Genomic DNA, 26,377 nt, shown 5'->3' with positions numbered 1-26,377 from the left:
GATAGGGAACTTGTCTACCAAATCTGTTGTTTTGAACTCTCCCAAGTGCTTAATACAATGGTATTTGTTAAATGCTTACTGTGTGCTAGGCACTGTACTAAACACCGGGGCAGATACAGGCAAATCAGGTTGGACACAGTCCCTGTCCCTCATGGGGCTCACAGTTTTAATCCCCATTTTACAAATGAGGGAACTGAGGCCCAGAGAAGTGAAATGACGTGCTCAAGGTCACAGAGCAGACAAGTGGTAGAGCTAGGATTAGAATCCAGGTCCTCTGACTCCCAGGCTTGTGCCCTTTCCACTAGACCACACTTCTTTTCTAGATGAGTGGCTATAAGGCATAATTATTGAAGTCTCACCATTTCAGTCATTTAAAACCTATTCACACAAGAGCCCCATGTGCAAAAGGGACAGTACCTGATCTAATTGAATTGTACCTACCCCAAAGCTTAGCACAGAGTAAACACTTAAGAAATGCCACAGTTCCAATGATCATAAACACTTGGGTCCAGATAGGAGCTTCTGCAAACACTTAGTATCTACTTAAAACCTGACATCCAGAAATAAGGGAGTTTAAGTTTGCAAGCTCTGTATTCCCCTGCACACCTACAAGCACTTTCCCCATCCTCTTCCTGACTTTCCTGGACACCTTAATAGTGAGTTTCTACAAAGAACTAGCTGTACATGGAACAAATAACTTTTTACAAGTCACCGGCACAGCCTCTAAAGATCATGCTATGACCTTCAGGGCGGGGTGGTTAAAGGATTAAATTAAATGACTTGCCTGTCACAGTAGGCAAGTGACAGAGTCAGGATTAGAACTCAGGTCCTTTCCATTAGGCCTCGCTGTTTCTTGTGGCCTGACCCGGCATGGAGTATAGCCTGGAGGTCAGGTCAAGGGGAGAGGCTCCAGAGAGTATTGTAATCATGAGAGCTGGAAAAATGGAACCAGATGGTAGTCTTTCCGGTAGAGAGGTAGAAGAGGATCTGAGAAATGTTGTGGATGAAGAAATGTGAGTCCCACCCAAAACCCTTTCCCACCCCCAATCCGAGCACACTCAAAATTAAAGCAAGCTCCCAGGTACGGGTGATGTGCTGTATCGACCATGCATGGAAGGGGAAAACCAGAATAAGACCAAGAGGAGGTAAAGGAAGTGGAAAATTAGGAAGGTGGAAAAAGAGAAGAGAAATGGGGGGAGAATCAGGGCTGGCTTTAGAAATTTCCCTGGCCCATTCTGTATAACACCACCACATTACACTGTGTGTACACAAGTCATCCCATATTGCACATGTGGTGTATTGCAACGATACCCTATGGAATTCCACTACAAACACTGAATCTAGACCATTTCTTGGGGTGTTGGAAGACCACTGGCCTCCCCTCACTTTTCCAGAAAGTGTCATATTCCCCACCCAGGTGTCTGAAAATACAGATACTGCTTCTGAACTAAAGTGGACGTTTTCAAAGTCATCCCTCATGTCCCTTCCTCACATACCTTCTGAAGCCAGCTCTGCAAAGAATTTGGGTGGGAATGATCATTTTAGAAAGAGGGAGGCAGGTGCTAACTTCAAAGCCAATTCGAAATTCCAGCCCCATTTAGTTAATGATGAATAAGGAGAAAAGGTTTCAGGAAAGCAGGAGGCAGCAAGGTCAGTATATTTTTTTAAAAAAAAATCTTGATAAGGAGATAGTTATGTACCAGACTTTTCTAAGTGGTCACATATACTGATAAGGGAACTGCTGATTGCAATTTCAGGTGGCCATTTTCCTAGCCCTCTGGTAGATATAGAGAGTTCAAAGTTTCCAATTTAATAGCCAGTGCAAAGTACAAAAGATGTGTATTGGTTTGTGTTTCCACAAAAACTAACATTCTTTCCTTGAACACTCGGGACAATGGCTTCGAGAAGCTCCATTCTCTTCCTTCTTCTCTCCTTTCTGTTTGTTTCCACTGCAACATTATCGGTAAGTAGTATTCCACTACTTCCATTCACGGCTCACTGTGGGCAGGGATTGTTTCCGTTTCTTTCTTATATTGTACTCTCCCAAGTGCCTAGCACAGTGCTCTGCACTCGTAAGCGCTCTATAAATACAACTGAATTAGCAGATACTGAGGAATATTTGTTTTTGTGCTTATCATCCAATGTCTGGATCTTCTTTTTCAGATTAGACAACATCTAAAGGAAAATGGTAGGAATGAAATTGGAATGGGCCTTAGGGTGGGGATGATGCCTGTTTTTCAGGGATAATAACATGTGTTTTCCTCAGGGCATGATGCAGAAGCTGGCCAACTGAGGAAGGATATTCCAGAAATCAATTTAGGTAGGTCTGCTCATGTGGGGTTAATGCTTTGCATAAAGGTTGAATGAAATTCTTCTGCTGACAGAAATCTAGAAGCAGCATAGCCTAGTGGAAAGAGCACGGATCTGGGAGCTGCAGGACTTAGGTTCTAATTCTGGCTCCTACACTTATCTGCTATATGACCTTGGGCAAAATGCTTAACTTCTCTGGGCCTCAGTTACCTCATTCCTAAAGTCGGGATTAAGACTGTGAGCTCCATGTGGGACATGGACGGTGTCCAACCTGATGTCTTGTACCTATCCCAGGGCTTAGTTCAGTGACTTACACATAGTCAGCACTTAACAAATATCCTAAAAATTATCAGGCTGTGGCTGTGCCTAGTAATAATAATAATAAGGGTACATGTATACTATGTGCTTTTTTATAGGCGAGGCAGTTTAGAGTTTTTAGGATTCTGGTAAAGAAACAGTGGACTAGAGCCTACCAGCTTCATTTTACCTGTGAACCCTTTTTTCCTTGAGACTCTCCAAGGGGAGGCTGTGAATCACAGGCAAGCACAGGTTCAGAATGCTCAGAAGTTCTCTTTCCGAGCTTGTTATGGGCAGAAAATATGGATCTACCAATTCTGTTGTATTGTAATTTCCCAAGCACCTACTGTTTGGCCTTGGGCAAGTCATTAACTTCTCTATGCCTCAGTTACCTCATCTGTAAAATGGGGATTAAGACTAGGAGCCCCATGTGGGTCAGGTCCAGCCAGATTTCCTTGTCTCTACCCCAGTGCTTAGTACAGTGCCTGAGACATACTAGGCACATAACCGATACCGTGACGATGAGGATTATCAGTGCTGTACAGACAATACGCCGGCAATATATAGAATTGATTTGTGTGACACAACCAGAGGGAGGTTTTTCTGTCCTTAAATAAGGAGGCATTGGAAGCCAGGGAGAAGGTTCATTTGGGCCTATATCTTTATCTATGTTATGTGTTGCCATTCAGACAGGATGCATTCACCAGTTCTGAAAGCCTCTGGTGATTGCTGAAGACACTTGGTTCTGGGACCTCGGTTCCCCAGCTGGAAAAGCCCTTTAGTGTGGGAGAGCAGCCCTGAAGATCCCTCTTGCCGCCTGGCCTCAGTTTCCCCTCAGGCAGTGATAGCAGTAGCAAGAGCACCCATCCTCCATTATGCCGAGCAGCCTGGCTCCATGTTCTCCCAGGGGCTGCAGTCACACTGCTCCTCTTTCCTACACCAAAGTCTGGGAAGTCGGCGGCAGGAGAGGCATTAGCAGCCTCTTCGGTCACAGTAGGCGCCTCAGCTGTCAAAAACAGGAGTTGGGCCCTCCAGTTGGCTACATTCACTGTTCTCTGCTTTTTGGCTGCACCCAGCTGGCCTGCAGGGTTCAGAGAGCTCCATAAGAGCCCAGCTGTGAGCACCAGGATGTGGATTGGCCACTGAGTTAGAGAGAATCCAGATTTCTTTATTTCCAGGGTAATTCCCGCTCACCAAACCTACAGGAAATGAGTCAACCAACTCTATTGCACTGAACTCTTCCCAGCTCTTAGTTCAGAGGTCTGTACACAATAAGCACTCAAAAATGCCACTGATTGATTGATTAACCCAAATGGGTGACCCAGATCGTGAATTTTGATTTCAATCCTGGCTCCGCCATTTGTATGCTGTGTGACCTTGGGTCAGTCACTTAACTTCTCTGTGCCTGAGTGACCTCATCCGGAAAATGGGGATTAAGACTCTGAGTCCCTTGTGGGACATGGACTCTGACCCACCCAATTAGCGTGTACATTCCCAGCATTCAGTACAGTGCCTGGCACATAGTAAGTGCTTAACAAATACCATAAAAAGAGCTGGATTTTTTAAGAATATGAATCACCATGGGTTTTTTTTCTAATCCACTTCTAGATGCAGGCTTAGACCTCTTCCAAGGTGACATCCTCCTTCCAGTAAGTATTTTGCATCTGTAACAGAAACATCTCTACTGCTCATAGTAATGAAGTTTTGAGTCTGCCCTCCCAGCCGGAGGAACATAAAATACGTGTCTACGTCTCCTTTGTCTCCAGCAGGAAGTTCGGAATGGGCTGAGAGATCCAACTACCCGGTGGAAGTTCCCCATTCCTTACATTTTGGCTGACAACCTGGGTAAACCTGATTTTTTTCCTTCCTTGGGATTGTTTTGTATTCTGCCTTCTCTCCCCTGCAGAAATGGCAGCTACTCAAATCTCTAAGATGGCCTACAGATCCGATCTAGGGTAAAAATGAGAAGCAGTGAGGTCTAGTGGAAAGCATGAGCCTGAGAGTCAGAGGACCTGGGTTCTAATTCTGACTCTTCCAATTGCTTATTTGTGTGACCTTGGGCAAGTTACTTATTTTCTCTGTGCTTTAACCTCCTCAGCTATAAAATGGGAATTCAATACGTAAGACTATGAGAACGGTTCAGGACAGGGACTGTGCTGACCTAATTAACTTGTACCTACCCCAGCGCTTAGGATAGTGTTTAACACATAATAAACGCTAACAAGTACCATAAAACAAACAATGATCGAGATGGCACCATATGGCAATTTACCTCTTTTAGCACTTGGGAGGAGCTTAATCAATAGTATTTACTATTATTATTATTATTATTATGATAAAGCTCAATTTGGGTCCAAAATCCTCTCTTTTCCAGGTCTTTCCTCCTCCTCATCAAGATGGTGTTTGTTTACAACTTAGGGTGAATCCACTTCTCTACCCAGAGGTTCGATTAGATTTTAGATTGTGACCCCTCCAGGGCCAGGGACTGATTCTAATTTCCACCGGTTTATTCTTTCCCAGTGTCTTATACAATGCTCTGCATCTAAGTGCTTAATAAATACTGTTATAATTGTGGTATTTGTTAAGCACTTATTATGGGTCGAGCACGTTATGAGGAAGCTGAGGGCCAGAGAAGTTAAGTGATTTGCCCAAGGCCACACAACCGTAAGTGGCGGAGCATGGTTAGAACCCAGGCCCTCTAACTCCCAGGCCGTGCTGCTTCTCACTGCTTCCTTTTACTGTTACTATTCATTCATTCAATCGTAGTTAATGAGTGCTTACTATGTGCAGAGCACTGTACTAAGCACTTGGAAAGTACAATACAGCAATAGAGAGAGACAATCCCCGCCCTGAAGACAGCATGGTGTAGTGGATAGAGCATGGGCCTGGGAATCAGAAGTTCATGAGTTCCAATCCTAGCTCCTCCACTTGGCTGTGTGACCTTGGGCAGGTCACTTCACTTCTCCGGGCCTCAGTTTCCTCATCTGTAAAACGGGGATTGAGTCTGTGAGCCCTACATGGGATAGGGACTGTGTCCAACCCAATTTGCTTGTATCCACCCCAGTGCTTAATACAGTGCCTGATACATAGTAAGTGCTTAACAAATACCACAAAAATAATACTAATTATTATTATTAGGACATAGAAAGTGTTTAGTGTTGCTCTGAGAACATTCCCACTTCTATGTTCGGGGAAAGAGCAGCGAAGGAGCATTTCTTCTTAGAGAAGTAAGGTCTGGTCTTTTCTTCGATAGTCTAGCTTGGCCTCAGGATGGACCGACTAGCCAGGGGCTAAGGTACTGTTTTAGCCACAGTTGGGGATTGGGGGCCGCAGCGTGTCTTACCTTTCTGTGGCCTGGAGCCTAAAGGGGAAGAATTGAGCCAATGATGCCTTGCTTTTCTGTAAGCTAAACTAAAGCTTGTTTTGGTCAGCGAATGTGTCTATCAGTTCTTTTATATTGCACTCTTCCAAGTGTGTAGTACGGGGCTCTGCACACAGTAAGCACTCAATAAATATGATTGCACATGATGATAAATATGCTTGACTCCACTGTACTCAGGATGAAGAGTATAGTTTTATGTTGGGTTTCAGTCTCCTTTTCTGTAGAGGGTGGTAGCCAAGGGTCTTTGTGAGAGCAAAATGAAGAATGCAAACCCATTTCCTGGTGATGTCCCCTGGAGAGGAAACTTGCCTGGGACAGGATTATTCCCACTGCACTAAATGCAGAGATTCAGGTCCTTTAAGGTTGGAGGTAACCAAAACTTTTGGGTGGGAAATGTGCTTACCAACTCTGTTGTATTGTTCTCTCCCAAGCACTTAGTTCGGTGCTGTACACACAGTAAGCTCTCAGTAAATACCATTATTGGCTGCTTTTGAATGGAACTTGAACAAACTCTTTGCGGATAGGGATTGTGTCTATTTATTGCATTGTTCTTTCCCAAGTTTACTGAACACAGTAAACATTCAGTAAATACCACTGATTGATTGACTGAGCAACTATTAAAAGTCCAATCGGAATTGCCAGGATGGTTAACCCAAACTGTTTTCTGCTCAGAAATCATTTCTCTTTGAACTGCGAAAGCTATTCCTAGCGCACAGGGTTATAGATGTATTTAAATACCTTTTTAGATGCGATGTCAATTGTATGCACTCAGGAAGATGATTAATTGCATATTTAAATTAGGCATTTCTGCTATGTGTTTTCCAGACCTGAATGCCAAAGGAGTCATTCTTCATGCTTTTGAAATGTTCCGTCTTAAATCTTGTGTGGATTTCAAGCCTTATGAAGGAGAAAGCACTTATATCATATTTCAACAATTTAATGGGTTAGTATGAAAAATTCACAAATCAGTATTTTATGTAACCAAAAAAAATCTGTCTTAATGCCAAAAGGGAAGAAGGAAATTTCTGGGGGAAACAAAGAGAAAATAAAATCTCCCAGCTTGGCATTTTAAAACAGGTGGGGTGGAGCAGGGGAAAGGGGTCTTACTTGCAAAGTTTCTGTCTTTTTTTTCTTTTTTAATACAGTGTCTTCTTTGCTTGGCACCAACTGAACTTTAGTCCATGCTGAAGGAGGGTTTTCTTGGCAGAGAAGTGTAAAACACCATGGGTGGACAGGGAACATGTTTACTGACTCTTTATATTATACTCTCCCAAATGCTTAGTGCAGTGTTCGGCCCTCATAGCAAGCACTCAATAAACACTAGTGATTGACTGATGGGGGATAGGCTTAGAGAAAAGGAGAAGATCTAGATGACTAGGGAACATGTCTACTAACTCTGTTGTATTGTACTCTTCCAAGTGCTCTGCACACAGTAAGTGCTCAATAAATATCACTGATTGATTGAGGACCCTGATTCTAGGATCTTGCTGCATGAGCTTTGATAATTTTAACCACATACATTGATAATTAGAGTTTGTAGAGCCACTTGACAAGGGCCATATCTCATTTCTCTCTATATCAAGGTGTTGGTCTATGGTTGGAGATGAACAAACAGGGCAGAATCTCTCCATAGGCTTGGGATGTGACCATAAAGCCATCGTAGAACATGAACTTTTACACGCTTTGGGATTTTACCACGAACAGTCAAGAACAGACCGGGATGACTATGTGAACATCTGGTGGGATGAAATTCTTCCAGGTGGGTGTTCGACTACATGATGGAGCTAGACAGGTAAAATGTACACAGTTTTGTTCTTCTCTTACTGCATGAAATCACCATATTTTGACCTCTGCTGGAGTTGTCCCAGTGGAACAAAAAAGAGAAACAGAGATTAGGAATGGTGAAGTCATCTGAGTCTCCTGGAATCTTGAGCTTCCTCAATCTCATTTCAGTGCATTTGAGGAAAGATTCCTAAGGTACTCAATGAAATAATAAAATGTACTGAGTAATCAATAAAATCAGAATAGGCTAGGTTAGTTTCCCCAACTGCTAATAGAAGTCCCTTTCCTTCCTCGTTGATTGGAATAAGTAACACAGTTTTTGTTTTTTTCTGAATTTCTGTGATCTGTCTGGATTTTTCCAGATTTTCAGTTTGTCTTCTATGCTACACCCTCAGAGTAATTTTGTTACTGGTAGGGCCCATCACGGTATTCTCGACTGACACAGATGTGTGTATGTATTTAGTGTCCCCTAATTTAAAACTAATCGTGGGTCCTTTTTCCAGAGTGAGCAAAATGGCACCCTTATCAATAAAAGATAACATCCTCATAAGGTTGGCAATATTTACGGCCTCCTGATTATCAGACACTCCGGTTACAAAGTTCAATTAACTCAATTCACCTCGAATCCATAAAACATAGCTCAAAGCTTGTCTAGTCTTATGCTGTAGAGTTGTCTCCGACCCATAGCGGCAACATGGACACATCTCTCCCAGAATGCCCTGTCTCCATCTGCAATTGTTCTGGTAGTGTATCCATAGAGTTTTCTTAGTAAAAATACAAAGTGGTTTTCCACTGCCCCTTTCCACTCGGTAAACTTGAATCTCCACCCTTGACCCTCTCCCATGCCGCTGCTGCCCAGCACAGGTGAGTTTTGACTTGCAGCAAATTGCCTTCCACTCGATAGCCACTGGCCAAACTATAATGGAATAGGTATCTCTCTGCTCGAGTGTCCCTCTCGTAGTCGAGACTGTGACCCTGAGAAGGGGACTCAAGACTAGTTGCCAAAATTCAGCAATTTTAGCCCCTCCAGGTGCTGGAGGAAGGATGTGAGAAAGTTAAAAAGGTTCTGGATCCTGCTACTCCTCTGTCAAACCAGATTTTATTTCTCAGTCGGAAGTCTGAGTGATATGACATAAGAACCTAACTAAACTTTTAGTTAGAGGAGCAGATTGAACTGCTGAGCTTAGAAGAATGGCAACTCAGATTCAAGTAGCAGCAAAATTTGTCAAAGGTTGGTAAAATTTTCCTTAAGCCCCATATTGATTTTGCTCTTTTGTAGTAGTGCTTTGTTTTAATTTGCTTTTTCTTCTGGGTCTTTTCTAATTAAATTAGAGGAACATTAGTATTAATTAGTATTAGTTCTGTATTTTAAATTATAGTGGCTAGACCCCAGGCCTGGGAGTCAGAAGGACCTGGGTTCTAATTCTGCCTCTGCCACTTTGCTGTGTGGCTTTGGGCAAGTCACTTCAATTCTCTGTGCCTCATTTACCTCATCTGTAAAATGGGGATTAAGACTGTTAGCCCCTTTTATCGTGATTATGTTGTCTTGTTTTTGTCCGTCTCCCCCGATTAGACTGTAAGCTTATCATTGGGCAGGGATTGTCTCTGTTGTCGAATTGTACATTCCAAGTGCTTAGTACAGTACTCTGCACATAGTAAGTGCTCAATAAATACTAGTGAATGAATGAATGAATGAATGAATGTGACAAAGAGACTGTGTCCAACCTGATCATGTTGTAACTACCCCAGCATTTAGAACAGTGACTTCACATAGTAAGTGCTTAACAAATACTCCAATTATTATTACTGATATTGCAAAGACTAAGTTGTATAAATCCATCAGTTATCACTAGCACTTATGAACTTATTTACATCCAAACTCAGCACTTATAATATTAATAATGATGATGATGATCACATTTGTTAAGCACTTACTTTGTGTCAAGCACTTTCCTAAGCATTGGTATAGATACAGTCTAATCAGGTTGGACATAGTCCCTCTCCCATATTGAGCTCAGAGTCTTAATCCCCATTTTATAGATGAGGTAACTGCGGCACAGAGAAGTGAAGTGACTTGCCGGAGGTCATACAGAGGACAAGTGGCAGAGCGGGATTAAAACCCAGGCCCTTCTGGCTCTAAGGCCCCTGCTCTTTCCACTAGACAATACTGCTTATTCAATTTTACATTCAAATATTTATTTTAGATACTGTATTTGTAAATATTTCTGTGTTTGACACTCCCATTAGACCGCAAGCTCCTACTGGACAGAGAATGTGTCCCTTCTTCATTTTATATTTCCTAAGAACTTTACAAATTGTATAACCAATAAAGGTTAATGAGTATCCAATAAATGTTACTACCAGTCCTACTATGGTTAGCAAAAAATATGCTAGCCAGCTGTGGGAAGTGGCTACAGCAAATCTCTGATGAGCTATGCTGTCTAATCGTAACTGCCAGAGCCTTCCACGTTTGTTTCAGTTTCAAAATGAGATTATGATTCAAAATTCCCTGTAAAAATTCCCGTGAGGAATTAATTGACCATTTTGACCTTATTATACTCTTCTGGAGTCCACAGGATTCAATTTGTTTTACTTTCAACAACCTTTTCTTCTGGCTACTCTAGAAATATATAGTATTTCTTAAGCATTCAGGTGGCACAGTGTGCTGCACTAAGCACTTGGAAAATACAAAACAAAAAGACATATTCCCTGCCTCCAAGGGGCTTACCCTCTAATTCCAATAAACCCAGTAAATGATTTTCAGAATTGCTAATGAACTGATTCTTTTTGACAGATTCAAAACACAACTTTGAGACGTATGACGATGAGTACATCACCGACCTCAACACTCCCTACGATTATGAATCTGTGATGCATTATGCTCCGTTCTCCTTTAACAAGAATGAAAGTGTCCCCACTATCACCACCAAGATCCCCTACTTCAATAACATCATTGGACAGCGCTTAGACTTCAGTGCCATTGACTTGGAGAGACTCAATCGCATGTACAACTGCAGTGGGTATTCGCTAACACAATTTACTGTGCGAGGACTGGGATTGGAAAAATTGCAATTATATCTTACTGCAGAGCAGGGACTTGGATGGCTCAAAATCAGGGATCTTAAACTAGTTGTCTTGTTTCTCTGCCCTCTTTCCCTTGATGTAATAATAATAATAATGGTATTTGTTAAGCACTTACTATATGCCAAGTACTGTTTAAGTGCTGGGCACTGTTTTAAGCGCTCTGTGGATCTCATTCACTTAGAATGGGTTCCCATACGTTGAGGACCAGACAAACGTTAGAGAAGCAGTATGACTTAGTGGACAGAGCAGGGGACTGGGAGTAAGAAGGGCTTGGGGTTCTTATCCCGGCTCTGCCACATGTCTATGTGACCTTGAATAAGTCATTTAACTTCTCTGTACCCCAGTTATCTCATCTGTAAAATGGGGATTAAGAATGTGAGCCCAATGTGGGACAGGGACTGTGTCCAACCTGATTAAATTGTATCTACAGTGCTTAGAAGAGTGCTTGGGACATGGTAATTGCTTAACAAATACCATTATTACTCTTATTACATTGGGAGAATTGATTCAGTTGGTGTCAGGGTGAAGAGAAATTGCCACCTGATCATAAGGATCTTCAAAAGTCATTCCAGGCTCCTTCAGAAATCTTGATTTTAATTCACCAGGAATCAATCAATCCTGGTTTCCTGAACTAACTACTGTCAAGCAAAATTCTCCTGCAAATAAGTAGTCTACATTGAGAGTTCATTAATTTCCAGAAGAAATGAATCCTAGTGCAATTTACCCCAATTTTGGCATTTTACAAAAACAATTCTTTGAGTTATGAAAAATCCTACTTTGTGAGTTCAGTTGTGAGAGGAAATATAATCCCAGATGATTCTAAATTGTATTATACTCTCCCAAACACATAGACAATACTCTGCACACAGTGAGCACTCAATAAATACAACTGATGATGATGAAATGAATCTGATGATACGGTTACTTTCTAGAAATGCAAAGTCTGAAAGTGTGCTTACGTTCTTCATATTCTTTGCAGCAAGTACCCACACCCTTCTGGACCAGTGTGCTTTTGAAAAGTCAAATATATGTGGCATGATCCAAAGCACTAGAGATGATGCTGACTGGTTTCGCGGCAACAGTAATCTTCTCGGCCAAGATGATGATACCCTGACAGGACGTTGCAAAGGTCAGTGGCTTTGAGACTACCAGAAAACTCAGAGGATCTCATATGCGGTTTACTGAATGGTAGAGCACAGCATCAAATCAGAAATGTTGTTGTCCTTTAAACGCACTCTGGTAGTTGAAAAAAGATCAAAAGACACATCTGATGGTTTAATTAACAGCTCAATGGTCATAAACAGGGTCTGCCCTAGGTGTGCAAATCAGTGATATAAATGAGAGATAAGATGATTGGTGAGGAATAACTGTTTCAAGACAAAATATAAATCCTTAAATCCAAGTGCTTTAGGAAGTATAATCCAGTTAGTACCCAGTTCATTAAAGACATTTTTGCTGACTGTTTATTTTTAAATGGTGTTCTTGATCTGAAATATTTCAGACCTTGTAACTAGATCAGAGTAAGGTTGTTAAGTTTAGTTGGAGTAAGTTCTAGTACACCTCCTCTATCAGGGTGTAAGCTCCCTGTAAGCAAGGAATGCATACTTCGTTATCCTGTATCTCACCCCATAGATTGCACCGCATTAAGTGGGCTCTCAGTAAGTGCTGCTGCTATTACTATTGCTACTACTAAACCACCCACCGTCACACCCTGCAACCACCATACACATATCCCGGCCAAACTTACTGAAATCTACCCAGAGCACCCAGAAATGGGTAACGAAAAGACTGTCCAAATGGTCAAAGCAGCCTCCCAGGCAACAGATTTTGGAGTTAGCTACATGGTCATGCAAGAGACAAACAATTCATATCATAAAGAAGGCTAAATCTCCTTCCCAGGACCAGTCTCCTGGGAGAAGGCTAATTACCAGTTTCCTTGGGGAATAAAAGACCCTCAAGACACCCTGCGACCACATCAGCAGAATCAGAAACGATGACGTAGAGTGTGTGTCTGCCACAGTGGCTATCTGGAAACCGTTGACGATGTGGGCCTGGGTGAAGCGACATCATTATGACTGATGTGATGAAAACACTCTGAAGATGATAAATCTATTATAGCAAAGCCAGAGTGCATCAGCAACACCCAGATTATCAAATGGGGATTTATAAAAACCTGTATTAGGGCATGCAGCTCAAGCCAAGAAACCCATATGACCAGAGCGGTCATGTCCAAGGTAAAGCAATCCAGGGATACGTAGAGCACTACTAATTGAGAATTTTAGCCGTCACTAAAGAAAGTCTGTGACTTTATGCAAACTGCAACAGTATCCCTGAAGAGTACAGATGGACTCACTTTCAACATAGACAATAAGGAAAACTTAAACAGGTGACAAGAACAATACTGCAAGGTCTAGTGGGAAAAGTATGGGCCTAAGAGTCAGAAGACCAGGGATTGAATCTCAGCAGTGCTGTTGGTCTACTTGGTGTACTTGATCATTTCACTTAAATTTATGGGCAACATTTTCCTCATACTTAAATTGGGGATAAGGCAGATGATGAGCCCTGTGTGGCAGAGGGATTGTATCCAATTTCATAACCTTGTACCTATCCCAACACTTAGCACATGGTAAGCACTTACTAATCAATCAAACACATTTATTGAACGCATATTGTATGCAGCGTGCAGTATCCAAGTGCTTAGTACCGTGCCTGGCACACAGTAAGCACTTCACAAATACCATTATAATTATTGGAGTACAATATAACAGAGTAGTTAAACATGTTCCCTGCTCATGACAAATTTACTAAATTCCATGATTGTTATTACAATAATCTTCTGGACATGCCTCCCACTACTGAAGATAAGGTGTTTCAAAGCATAGGAAAACCAGCTAAAATGTAAAGGCCTGGCTTCAGCTCTGACTTTTAGGTAGTACTTCCATAGGCAGACATGTGAAGAATGAAAAACGAAGCACATCTGAAGGCCTTCTTATGGAAATCTACAAGAAAGGAGGGGGTTGAATTCTAAATATCTCCACAAACTCTTCTTCAAGACAGGGAACATAAATGAAATGTCACGAGATTGCAAAGGTTCTGGTGCAGTCTGGTTCTGTGTTGCGGTTAGGGTCAAAGTTGAGTTGAAAACTAGGTGGGGTTAGAGTGAGTTTATGATAATGATTAGGATTAGAAATTCACGTTGACAACTGCTTTACTGACCATAAATTGTCAGGGACTGTAGAGCAGATGATTGACTCTATTGTCCTGGAAGGTTGTATATCAATCAGTCAGTGATATTCAAAGATAATTGTGGTATTTGTTAAGCCCTTATGTGTACAGAGCCCTGTACTAAACACCTGGAGAAGTAAAATACAATAAAGTTGGCAGACTCAATCCAGTAGGTATTTTGATACCCTACATCTCACAGCTCTAACATACGTACCCTTACACTCTGTTTATCCTACATGTCATTTATTTTAATGCCTGTCCCCCCAACTAGATTGTAAACTCCTTGAGGGCAGTGATCTTGCCTACCTTAGTACAGCGATTTGTACATAGTAAGTGCTCAACAGTACTCTTCTAAGCACTTACTACCGCTCTCGACACACGGTAAGTGCTCCACAAATACCATCGACTGATTGATCCAAAACCAGATAAGTCCATTTGTATGAGATTCTCTTGACAATTCACTAGTGAAATGTTACTATGACAATAATAATAATTGTGGGATTTGTTAAGGACTGTTTGTGTGCCAAACACTGTATTAAGTGCTGGAGGAAATACAAGATAGTCAGATCGCAGTCTTTAATAAAAATAATAATAATGGTATTTAAGTGCTTACTATGTGCTAAGCACTGTTCTAGGTGCTGGGGGAGATAGAAAGTTATCAGGTTGTTGCAGGTGGGGCTCACAGTCTTAATCCCCATTTTCCAGATGAGGTAATTGAGGCCCAAAGTCACACAGCTGACAAATGGCAGATCCAGGATTAGAACCCATGGCCTCTGACTCCCAAGCCCATGCTCTTTCCACTAAGCCATGCTTCTTCTCACTTGGAGTGCACAGTCTAAGTAGGAGGCAGAACCATTACTGAATCCCCATTTTAAGATGAGGAAATTGGGATCTAGAGAAGTTAAGGGACTTACTCAAAGTCACACAGCAGATAAGTGGTAGAGCTGGGATTAGAACCAAGGTCCTCTGACTCCCAGACCCATGTTCTTTCCACTAGGCCAAGCTGAGGCAAAATGAAGTGAGAAAATTATCAGAGAAAGACAATTAACGTAGCTAATGGAGATAATTTAAGAAAAAAACCACTGTCTCAACAGCAAAGTTTTTTTTGGTGTGTAAATGCTTTGTACTGTTTCCACAATTTCTCCTTTCCTTATGTCAAAAAGTGCTCAGATCTGTTTTCTTGGCAGATGCGGGATATTTCATGTACTTCAACACCAGCTCTGGAAAGGAAACAGAAACAGCTCTTCTAGAGTCTCGGATCCTGTACCCCAAGAGGAGTCTGCAGTGCCTCCAGTTCTTCTACAGGATGACAGGAAGTGTTGAGGACAGCCTCGCCATCTGGGTCAGGAGAGATGACAGCACAGGGAATGTGCGGAAGCTCGTCAAAATGGAATCATTTAAAGGTATTTCGGAGTCTTTCATACCTGGCTTCTGGCATTTCCCACCTTCTCTATGATTTTCCTCCCATTCCTGTTGACCATCAAGGTATGGGAGAAGCATGATTGACTGGCAAGTGGGAATTAGCCTGATAATAATAATAATTTTGGTATTTGTTAAGAGCTTACTGTGTGCCAAGTACTATTCTAAGCACTGGGGTAGATGCAAGTGAATCAGGTTGGAAGCCTGGAAACCTAGGAGACCCAGGGGTTACTCTGCTAGAGGAGAAGCTCCTTGAGAGCAGCGAAAGAGACTCCTATCTCTTCTCTACTCTCCAAAGAGCTTTACCCAGTATTTGGCACCAGATAAACACCCAGTAAACATTGATTGATTGTTTTTTCTTGGAGAGACAACTGGAGAATCAAGTATAGGGAATTTGGAGTTGAACAACTGGATTTAAAATTTTGACCAAGTAAGACGGGTCATGTTCATTTGCTTCTTTACTGACTCTCTTTCTCCCCTCAGGAAATTCTGATCTAACTTGGAGGGTTGGTCATGTGGCCTTAAGAGAGGAGGGGAAATTCCGCTACCTTTTCCAAGGTACCAAAGGGAATCCCCAGAACTCCACCGGAGGGATTTTTATCGATGACATCACGCTGACAGAAACCCCCTGCCCCATGGGGGTGTTGACCATCAGTAACTTCAGCCAAGTCCTTGAGGAGAACAAAGAGCCACAGATCAGAAGCCCCTGCTACTACAGCCCAGAAGGGTATCGCTACGGAGTGTCCGTGTTCCCCCATGGCAGAAGCAACATCAGTTTGGGCTACGTCAGTTTGACCTTTCACCTGTGCAGTGGGGAGAATGATGGCATTCTTGAATGGCCAGCGGAGAATAGGCAGGTCATCATTACCGTGGTCGACCAGGACTCCGATGTCAAGAACAGGATGTCATTAAGCCTGACGTTCACCACCTCCAAGAAACATATTTTAGGTAGGTGACCCTTATATATAAAAGCTCAAGGGCCACCTGGAATAGTGATCAGGCAGGTGTGCTAGTTTTCCTGAAAGACACATTTCCCCCTGGCACTCTGTTGAACATCAAGAGGAGGTTCAGGTTTTTCTGTGAACATCATCCCATTCTCTTGAATCTGTTTATTCTTCTCCACAAGCCTAAGTGAGTTTTAGCAATGCTCCTTCATCCTGGCCTCATCCAGATCACCACTCCCATCTTTGCACCCATGTGGCACCTAGGCATCTGTGTGGCACCTAGCCACCAGTGCATGCAAGGGTGTGTCTGGACTTTCCTTGGGAGGAACAGAGCAGAAATATGGCAGAATGCTCATCATGGACATTAACTGAGGAGTCTGCCCTATTTTGTGGTTTGGGTGATCCATGGAGACCAAGTTACCCCACAGCATGGCATAAATTCACCCTGTCCAGGGTACCCTTACCATAATAATAATTGTGATATTTTTGAGAGCATAGTCTGTGACAAACACTGTACTCAGTGCTGGAGTAGATACAAGCTAATCAGGTGAGACACAGTCCCTTTCCCACAAGGTGCTCAATCTAAGGGGAGGAAAGACAGGTACTTATTTAATCCTCATTTTACAGATGAGGAAACTGAGAGCCAGAGAAGATAAGTAAACCGCCCCAGGTTACATAGCCGGCAGATTCAGGATTAGAACCCAGGTCCTCTGAGTCCCAGGCCCATGCTCTTTCCACTATGTCACATTGCTTCAGCATCAACAATCTATTTTCCCATCCTGGGGGATCATTTGGGCCATTATGTTCATGAAGCAAACCTACTTACCCCAAGAGTGGATTTGTGGCGATTCCTCGTGTCCAAAACTTCAATTAGGGCTGACCTCCAGAGAGATATCCAGAGAGCTCCTTGCTCCTGGAGGAAAATCACGTAGGTGAGTGAAACCTGACCACTTACAACTTCATCCACCTGACTCACCCTGAGAGGAACTTACATCTTCATTCACCTGACTCACCCTGAGAGGAACTTACAGTCTTTATGAACTGTTTTCTACTTCTGGGATATCCAGAGATAACCTAGACTCTCAAGCTGAATTTCTACCTTCCCCCAGGTTTAAGGAGAATGTGCTTATCTCTCAACAAACAGGAGGAGATGATGCAAGAGAGAGTACAGTGGAATAGGAGTCAGGTGCAGGCCCTGATTGGTATTTGGCTGATATCAATATTATTAATCAGTCATCTCAATTTTGCTGCCTCAATTTTCTTACCTGGAAAACAAGTTGCCCTGAAGCAATTGACTTGTCCCTAAATGTTTGGAATGCCTAGGAAGATGTTTTCAGGGAATTTCTGGTAGTACAAATTGAGGAAAATCAGCTGATTGCATAAACCATTTGTAATTTACATTTCATCTTGCAGCCATTAATAACGCCTCCATCTGGGATAGACCTTCTCTTCTGGGGGACTTTGACCCTGACTGCAAATGTTTTCGAAGTATTGATTTTGGCTGGACGAATTTCATTTCCCATCAGCAGCTGCGGCGAAGGAGTTTCCTTAAAAATGATAACCTCATCATTTTCGTAGAGTTTGAAGGTACCATACAATGTTTTGTTTCATGAATTCGAAGCTATTAATCAAGTCTATATTGGGTGAAGAGCACTGTCCTAGGCACTTGGGAGAAGAAAAATTCAAAGTCCTTACACTCAAGGAGCTTACAATCTAATGGGATAAATGGGCAATCATCCAATGAACTGGCTTATTTTCTAAAAAAATAGTGTGCCCCTCCAAGTGCTGGAATCACTTGGGTCTTCTCTTTGATTTCATTGGTCTTTTAGGGGGAAGAACTTTTCCTTTGGAATCAGTCAATCAGTCAATCATATTTGCTGAGTGCTTAGTGCGTGCAGAACACTGTACTAAATGATTGGGACAATACAATATAACAATGTTAACAGACACATTCTCTGCCCACGATGAGCTTACAGTCTAGAATAGACTGAATGAAAGGAAAGGCAGGATGCTGATTAAAAAATGAATGGGGCACTGAAAAAAACTGATCTTTATTCATGGAGAGTACCTGATCATACTGAGGAAAAGCTGTACCTCCTCCAAGAGGCCTTCCCTAAGCTCCCCTTTCCTCTTCTCCCACTCCCTTCTGCTTCATCCTGACTTGCTCTCTGTTCTTCCCCCTACCCAGCCACACTTAGGTACATTTCTGTAATATATTTATATTAATGTCTGTCTTCCCCAAAGCTAGACTGTAAACTCATTGTGGGCAGAGAATGTGTCTGTTTATTGTTCTATTCTACCTTCTCAAGTGCTTAGTACAGTACTTTGCACACAGTAAGGACTCAGTAAATGCATTTGAATGAATGATTAATGGACCCAATTCATTTGGGGTCCTTCCATCATAAACTTAATTATGGCATTTATTAAGCACTAACTATGTATTGAGCCCAATATAGATAAAAGGATAAGAGATTGGATGCAGTCCCTGTCCCACATGGGCTCACAGTCACCAAGTGTGCTGAATTGATGTGGTTGTGTTTCTTCTAAGATATAACCCACCTGAACAAGACTGAAGTTCCTGTGAAGAACCAGAATCCAAGCACACAAGGGCTCCTTCTCCAAGAACCAGAGGGTCCCGGGTCTAGCCACAAGGAAACTCCCAGAGAAAAGGTCTCACCTGGCAGGAGTGGGCAGGCTTCCAAGAAGCTGAAGAGATCGGTGGAAAACACAGGCCCCATGGAGGATCACAACTGGCCTCAGTACTTCAGAGATCCCTGTGACCCCAACCCTTGCCAAAATGAGGGTATCTGTGTGAACGTGAAAGGCATGGCAAGCTGCAGGTAAGGAAGCTCGCTTCTCTGTGGGGGTGCTGAGATAGAGGGGCTAGACTCTTTCAGAATCACCCCAGTTTACAGAAAGTGCTCAATAAATATCACTGATTGACTGATAGAACATGTTTCTCCAACCTAATTCCCAGCACATTCTTCTGCATGTCTGGGGCCTCTGTTGGAGTGGGCCAAAGCCTGAATGAAATTCCTAGGGTTCTTGGGGCCACAGTCTTCTCCCAAACACCTCCAAAAATGACTCTAAGAAAGATTTGATTGCTATCAAATCTGAAGCTGCAAGACTGACAGATATTTAGTTAAATCAACTTGGTTCATCTAAAGACCCCTATCTCCCTACCTGAAAATTATCAACCATCTCCCTTTTCCATGCTCCCAGTCAGGTTATTATAACCTGACAGAGTCCTTGCTGATTGAAGTCTTTCCTAGCTTTTACCAGGCTCATCCCGATCATAATTCTAATTGTGATGTTTAAGTTTTTACTCTGTGTTAAGTGCAGGAGAAGATACAGTCAGATGACATGCACTCACTGTCCCCCATGGGGTTCCCCATCAAAGAGGGAAGGAGAACAGATATTGAATTCCCCATTTTACAGATGAGGAAACTGAAGCCCATAGCAGTTAAGTAACTTGCCCCAAACCACATAGTAAACAAGAGGTGGAGCTGGGATTAAAACTCAGGCCTTCCCAGTCCAGGGTTTTTTCCAGTAGGCCATGCTGCCTCTCTCAACCAGATCCAAGAGGTACAGTTTTTGACAAGCATTGCTCCTCTGAAATGTGATTGAGGGACCCCAAGTGGGAGCCATATTCAAACCCTGAGAGAGGAGATGGTACTGTGGGCAAGTCACTTAACTTCTCTGTGCCTCAGTTCCCTCATCTGTAAAATGGAGATTAACAGTGATCCTCATGTGGGACAACCTGATGACCCTGTATCTACCCCAGTGCTTAGAACAGTGCTCTGCACCTAGTAAGTGCTTAACAAATACCAACATTACTATTATTACCATACCCAACTGCTCCTCTCCCAGGCTTTAAGGTCTGATCAGTCAAATCAGTGGTATTTATTGAGCCCTTACTGTGTGCAGAGCACTGTACTAAGCGCTTGGGAGAGAGAATACAAGATGGTAGAGTTGGTAGACACAGTCCCTGCCCAAAACAAACTTGATTGCCCCTCCTGTGGAAAAATGAGGAATTTAGTGTGTTTGTTTTTAAGCTCCCTAACTGGTTATTTAGCCTACTGCCCTGCCCAGCATTACAGTAATAATAAATCACTTATATTGAGCATTTATGTCATGCAGAGCACTGTACTAAGTACGTGAGAGTAAACATAGCAGAGTTGATAGACCCGTTCCCTGCCACCTACAAACGTGATGACTGGAGAAGCCCCTTCTGTGGAAAAAATGGGGGAAATGCATCTATTTTGTTTTTAAGCTCCTTTCCTGGATATATAGCCTATTGATTGCTTCAACACTGGAGACCCATAAAATGCCCACTAAAAGTCTATCTAGGGGCCATAATGATAATCCATGTGTAATCCACAGGAGAAGCAGCATGACATAGGGGATAGAGCACAGGCCTGGAAGTCAGAAGGTCATGGGTTCTAATCCCTGCTCCACCACTCATCTGCTGTGTGAACTAGGGAGGTCACAACTTCTCTGTGCCTCAGTTACCTCATCTGTAAAAAAATGGGGATTAAGAGTGTGAGCCCAATGTGGGACAGGGACTGTGTCCAATCTGATTAACTTGTACTTACCCCAACATTTAGAACAGTCCTTGACACATAGTAAGTGCTTAACAAGTATTATAATTACTAATTATTTTGTGTTTTTCAATATCTTTCCAGGTGCACTTCTGGCCATGCTTTCTTCTATACCGGGGAGAGATGTCAAGTTGTGCAGGTCCACGGAAGCGTACTTGGGTTGATGATTGGTGGAGTTGCTGGGACCATCGCCGTGACCTTTGCCATCATCTCTTTCAGGTCCAGAAGGTAGATATTCTGACCAACCCCAGCGGGTATGAGGCCAAATTTCCCATGAGGCTTCTCTGCTCTGTCTCTCCTTGGCTACAGTTGGCTGTACTTCCACCCTCATTCAGTGAATTCTTTGTTGTCACTGCACCTCTTAGTTGGCCGCTCGCCATTTGGCTTGGGAACCTCTTGGTTTTTGGTAAAGGAAAAATACAGGATAAAAGCCCTCCAGATACATCATTATCGGCCGTGTGTGATGTGAAAATCATTTTTGATAACAGACCAGGCCTGGAGGTCTGGTGTCTTCGGATGAGGTTTCAAGTAAAGGTTGTTTGTTTTTTAAAGAATGATTCTAGTCTTTTTTGTGGTAGGCGTTGAAGATGTTCTTTTAGTACTTTGCCTCTGATTCCTGGAAAATACGTCATCTTGTCCTGACGATTCTATTTGTCTATTGCTGTAGAAACAGATGAGGTAATTAATTGGATAAATTCAGGCCAAGAAATCCACTATCCAGGACTTCTCCTGATGTTCCATCCAGCCTGCACCCACTAGATAATGACTCAATTTTACACTTTAATAATCATCAAGGTATTTGGTAAGCACTTACTAGGGGCCGAGCGAGCACTGGAATAGATACAGTAGGTGCAGATTGAAATGGTCCCGGCCCACATGGGGCTCACAGTTTAAGGAAGAGGGAGAGCAGGTATTTAGTCTCCACTGGCAGTTGAAGAAATTTTGGCACAGAGTTATGTGACCTTCCCAACATCACACAGCAGGCAAGGGGCAGAACTGGGTTTAGATCCCAAGACTTCTCACTCTCAACCCTATGCTCTTTCCACTAGGCCATGCTTCTTCTGTTGTAAAAACACAAGTCTCTGAGAAACTATTCTGTGAAAGGAAGGAGGCACCTCTGACTGAGGGAAAACACAGAAACATCGTCATCAGCATGGCCTAGTGAATAGACCGTGGGCCTAGGACTCGAAGGCCCTGGGTTCTAATCCCAGTTTTGCCCCTTGTCTGCAGTGTGACTTTGGGCAAGCCACTTAACTTCTCTGTGCTTCAGTTACATCATCTTGAAAATGGCACACAGCAGTGTTGCCTAGTGGATAGAGCATGGGCCTGGGAGTCAGAAGGTCACGGGTTCTAATCCCAATTGCCACTTGTCTGCTGTGTGACTTGGGGCAAGTTACTCCACTTCTCTGTGCCTCAGTTACCTCATCTGTAAAATAGGGATGAAGACTGTGAGCCCCATGTGGCACAGGGGATGTGTCCAACCCAATTACCTTGTATCTACATCAGCGCTCAGTACAGCGTCTGGCACACAGTAATTGTTTAACGAATACCACAATTAAAATAATAATTATTATTAATACCATATGGCCTAGTGGCAACAGCACGGGCTTGGGAGTCAGAGGTTGTGGGTTCTAGTCCCGGCTCCACCGCTTGCATGCAAAGGGCAGGGACTGTCTCTATCTGTTACCGATTTGTACCTTCCAAGTACTTAGTACAGTGCTCTGCACGTAGTAAGCACCCAATAAATACTTTTGAATGAATGAATGCTGTGTGACCTTGGGCAAGTCACTGTACTTCTCTGTGCCTCAGTTACTTCATCTTTGAAATGGGGACTGAGACTGTGAGCCCCATGTGGGACAGGGACTGTGTCCAACCTGATTACTCTGTATCTACCCCAGCGCTTAAAAGAGTGCTTGGCACATAGTAAGCGCTCAACAAATGCCCTGATAATAGCATAATAATAATAATTAATAATAAATCGGTGGCTGAAGAAGTCTTGGTGTGAAAATCCACGAGGTGGCGCTCCCCAGCTTCAGAAGCAAATTGGCCAAATGATCGTCTCCAGATTGTCAGGTCAGTGGTGCATCCTCGTTAAACGCCTTCCTTCAGCCAGCTGTTGTCAGACAGCTGGCTCTCCCTGCCCGTCGGAGGTGGAGAAAGAAAAGCAGTACTTACAAGGTCCACACTTACACATTCCTCAGGTCATCGATCGGCTTCCGGACAATATCCGAGGAGCCGGGGGCCTGTCGGGAATTGCCATCAAGCAAACCGGCAACGTCAGTCTTTGACTCTGCAGTTGAATTTCTGAAACCACCTTCCCTAGCCATCTCCCCGTGGTGGGATTGGGTCCCTGGACTCTTATCATGGTGGAGCTGGAGATCTGAGAAGCAGCAGGGCCTAATGGAAAGAGTAGGGATGTGGGTTCTAAATTCCGCACTGCCGCTTCCTGTTGGGTATGACTTTGGGTAAGTCGCTTGACTTCTCTGGGACTCAGTTCCCGTCTCTGCAAATGGGGATTCAATTCCTGTTCTCCCTCCTACTTAGACCGTGAGCCCCATGTGAGTCCTGATGATCTTGTATCTACTCCACTGCTTAGTACGGTGCCAAGCAGAGACTACAACTATTCGGCCAATGTCCCTGAAAAGATTAATTTTGGGGGAAATATCCCACAAGAAGAATACTGGGGGTCAGTGATTATACTGGAACGGATAAAAGGGGCATGGGAATAATAATGAGGGACTAATAGAGAATCAGTGAGGCCTAGTTGGTAGACTACAGGCCTGGGAGTCAGAAGGACGTGGGTTCTAATCCCTGTTCCAGGACTTGTCTATGTGATCTTGGGTAAGTCAATTAACTTAGTGCTTTAGTTACCTCACTGTAAAATGGGAATTAAGACTGTGAGCCCCATGTGGGACAGGGATTGGGAACAACCTGATTAGCTTGTCTCTATCCCAGTACTTAGTAGAGTGCCTGGCACAGTGTACATTTAAAGGCTTAACAAATCCCAAATTAAATAAAAGAAGCATGACCAAGTTTTGGGGAGGGGAGGGACTCAGCATATTAGAGTCCTCACCCCCTAAGCACTTGGCTACTTCCCCACACAGCACATTCACCTGTAATAATAATAATAATTCTGGTATTTGTTGAGCACTTTCTGAGTATCAAGCACTGTACTAAACACTGGGGTGGATACAAGCAAATTGGATTGGACACAATTCCTGTCCCATGTGGGGCTGACAGTCTCAAATCCTATTTTACACATGAGGAAACTGAGCCACAGAGCTGTGAAGTGACTTGCCCAAGATCACACAGCAGACAAGTAGCAGAGATGGAATTAGAACCCACAGCCTTCTGGCTCCCGACTCTGTGTTGCATCCACTACACCATGATGCTTCCATGTAGAGAGAGTTAGCAGGCATAATCCTCTCCTTCAAGTATTTTATAATCTAGTGGAGGAGACTAAAATAAATTAAAGGTAGGGAGAAGCAACAGCATTAAATTTGTATATAAACTATATTAATTTGTAATTAAATGTATTGTATGTATACTTTAATTACAAATATATTGAATTCAATATATTTTTAACTCTTATGCATCCTCCTATAATTTATTTTAGTCTCTCCCATTAGATTGTAAGACACTTTAAAGACAGGGATTTGCCCCCTTAACTCTGTTGTATTCTCCCAAATTCTCAGCCCAGAGTAAGCACTCAATGAATACTAATGACTGATTGATTAGATTGAGATAGGAGCAGATAGGAAGAGGCTTCTTCATATAGTGAGGATTTCTGGGTTTCACAGTAAGAGGTCTCAGATTAGAGAGAGAAACATACCCCGGAAAGGCCAATCAATCAATCAATCAATCAATCAATCACATTTATTGAGTGCTTACTGTATGTAGAGCACTGTATTAAGTGCTTGGAAGAGTTCAACACAACAAGCCTCAATGAACAAGCAAGTCTTTTCTCCATGGAAAGAAGCTTAGCAGGTTAAAGCTCATATATCTTCCTAGATAGAGCAAGAGCCTGGGAGTCAGAAGGACCTGGGTTGTAATTCCCACCCCTCCACTTGTCTGCTTGGGCAAATCACTTATCTTCTCTGTGCCTCAGTGACCTTTTCCTCTCCCGTTCTCTCCTCCTCCTCGCCCTTTCGGAAACGTGGCTCTCTCCCGAAGACACGGTCTCCGCCGCCGCTCTCTCCGGCGGAGGCCTCTCCTTCTCCCACTCCCCCAGACTCACCGGTAAGGGAGGAGGCGTCGGCTTCCTCCTCTCGCCCCGATGCCGCTTCCGCACTATCCCTCCTCCCCCCTCCCTCTCCTTCCCCTCCTTCGAAGCCCATATCATTCGCCTCTACCACCCACTCCAGTTACTTGTCGCCGTCATCTACCGCCCTCCCGGTCCCACCTCCGACTTCTTCAACCACCTTGACCCCTTTCTCACCTTCCTCCTCTCCTTCTCTCTGCCCACTCTGATCCTTGGAGACTTCAACATCCATACGGATGTACCCGACGACTCCTCTGCCGCCCGCCTGCTATCCCTCCTCGACTCTGCCGACCTCCTCCTCCACCATACCACGCCCACTCACCGACTCGGTCACACCCTCGATCTCGTCATCTCCTACCGCTGCACTATCTCCTCACTCACCGACTCTGAAATCCCTCTCTCTGACCATAACCTTCTCACCTGCCTCATCTCTCACACTCCCTCCCCCTGCAAATCTTCGCTACTGCCCCACAGAGACCTCCGCTCTCTCGATCCCATCCGTCTTTCCAATAGCATCTCGCCTCACCTTGCCGCCCTGTCCTCTCTTCCCACTCTCGACGAGCGGGTCTCCGCTCTCAACTCCACCCTCTCTACTCATCTCGACTCTCTCGCCCCCCTTTCCCTCCGCCGCTCTCGCTCCACTAACCCACAGCCCTGGATCACCTCCTCCGTCCGCCTCCTACGCTCCTATGCTCGAGCTGCTGAGCGCTGCTGGCGAAAGTCCAAGCACCGAGCCGACCTCACACACTTCAAATTTATCCTTTCCTGCCTTAACTCTGCCCTCTCCTCCGCCAGGCAAAGCTTCTTCTCCTCCCTCATCGACACCCATGCCCGTCACCCCCGCCGATTGTTCCGGACCTTTAACTCTCTCCTTAGGCCCCCTGTTCCTCCCCCTCCCCCATCTCTCACCCCTAATGATCTGGCCACCTATTTCCTCACGAAAATCAACACGATCAGGTCTGAGCTCCCCAAAGTCACCCCTCCGCCTCTCCCCTCCCCCCCAACGACCCCCTCCCCTACTTTCCCATCCTTCCCTGCAGTATCCTCAGAGGAGATCTCCTCCCTCCTCGCA

The 26,377-nt window shown here is 43.7% G+C and overlaps 1 protein-coding gene across 1 annotated transcript; it reads left to right on the top strand.

Moving 5' to 3' along the window:
- The first annotated feature begins 1,872 nt into the window (after positions 1-1,872).
- Positions 1,873-21,577, top strand: MEP1A (meprin A subunit alpha). The gene is made up of 14 exons (XM_029072254.2): positions 1,873-1,963; positions 2,164-2,188; positions 2,267-2,320; positions 4,216-4,256; positions 4,374-4,452; positions 6,815-6,932; positions 7,573-7,748; positions 10,566-10,787; positions 11,835-11,984; positions 15,268-15,483; positions 15,983-16,447; positions 17,857-18,030; positions 18,992-19,283; positions 21,129-21,577. Exons 1-14 carry the CDS (start codon positions 1,895-1,897, stop codon positions 21,274-21,276), a joined length of 2,229 nt encoding a protein of 742 aa, XP_028928087.1. The 5' UTR covers positions 1,873-1,894; the 3' UTR covers positions 21,277-21,577.
- The last annotated feature ends 4,800 nt before the right edge of the window (positions 21,578-26,377 follow it).

Source organism: Ornithorhynchus anatinus, chromosome 9, assembly GCF_004115215.2.
Source record: "Ornithorhynchus anatinus isolate Pmale09 chromosome 9, mOrnAna1.pri.v4, whole genome shotgun sequence".
NCBI classification, from domain to species: Eukaryota; Metazoa; Chordata; class Mammalia; order Monotremata; family Ornithorhynchidae; genus Ornithorhynchus; species Ornithorhynchus anatinus.
This window is presented reverse-complemented; position numbering and strand designations above follow the sequence as displayed.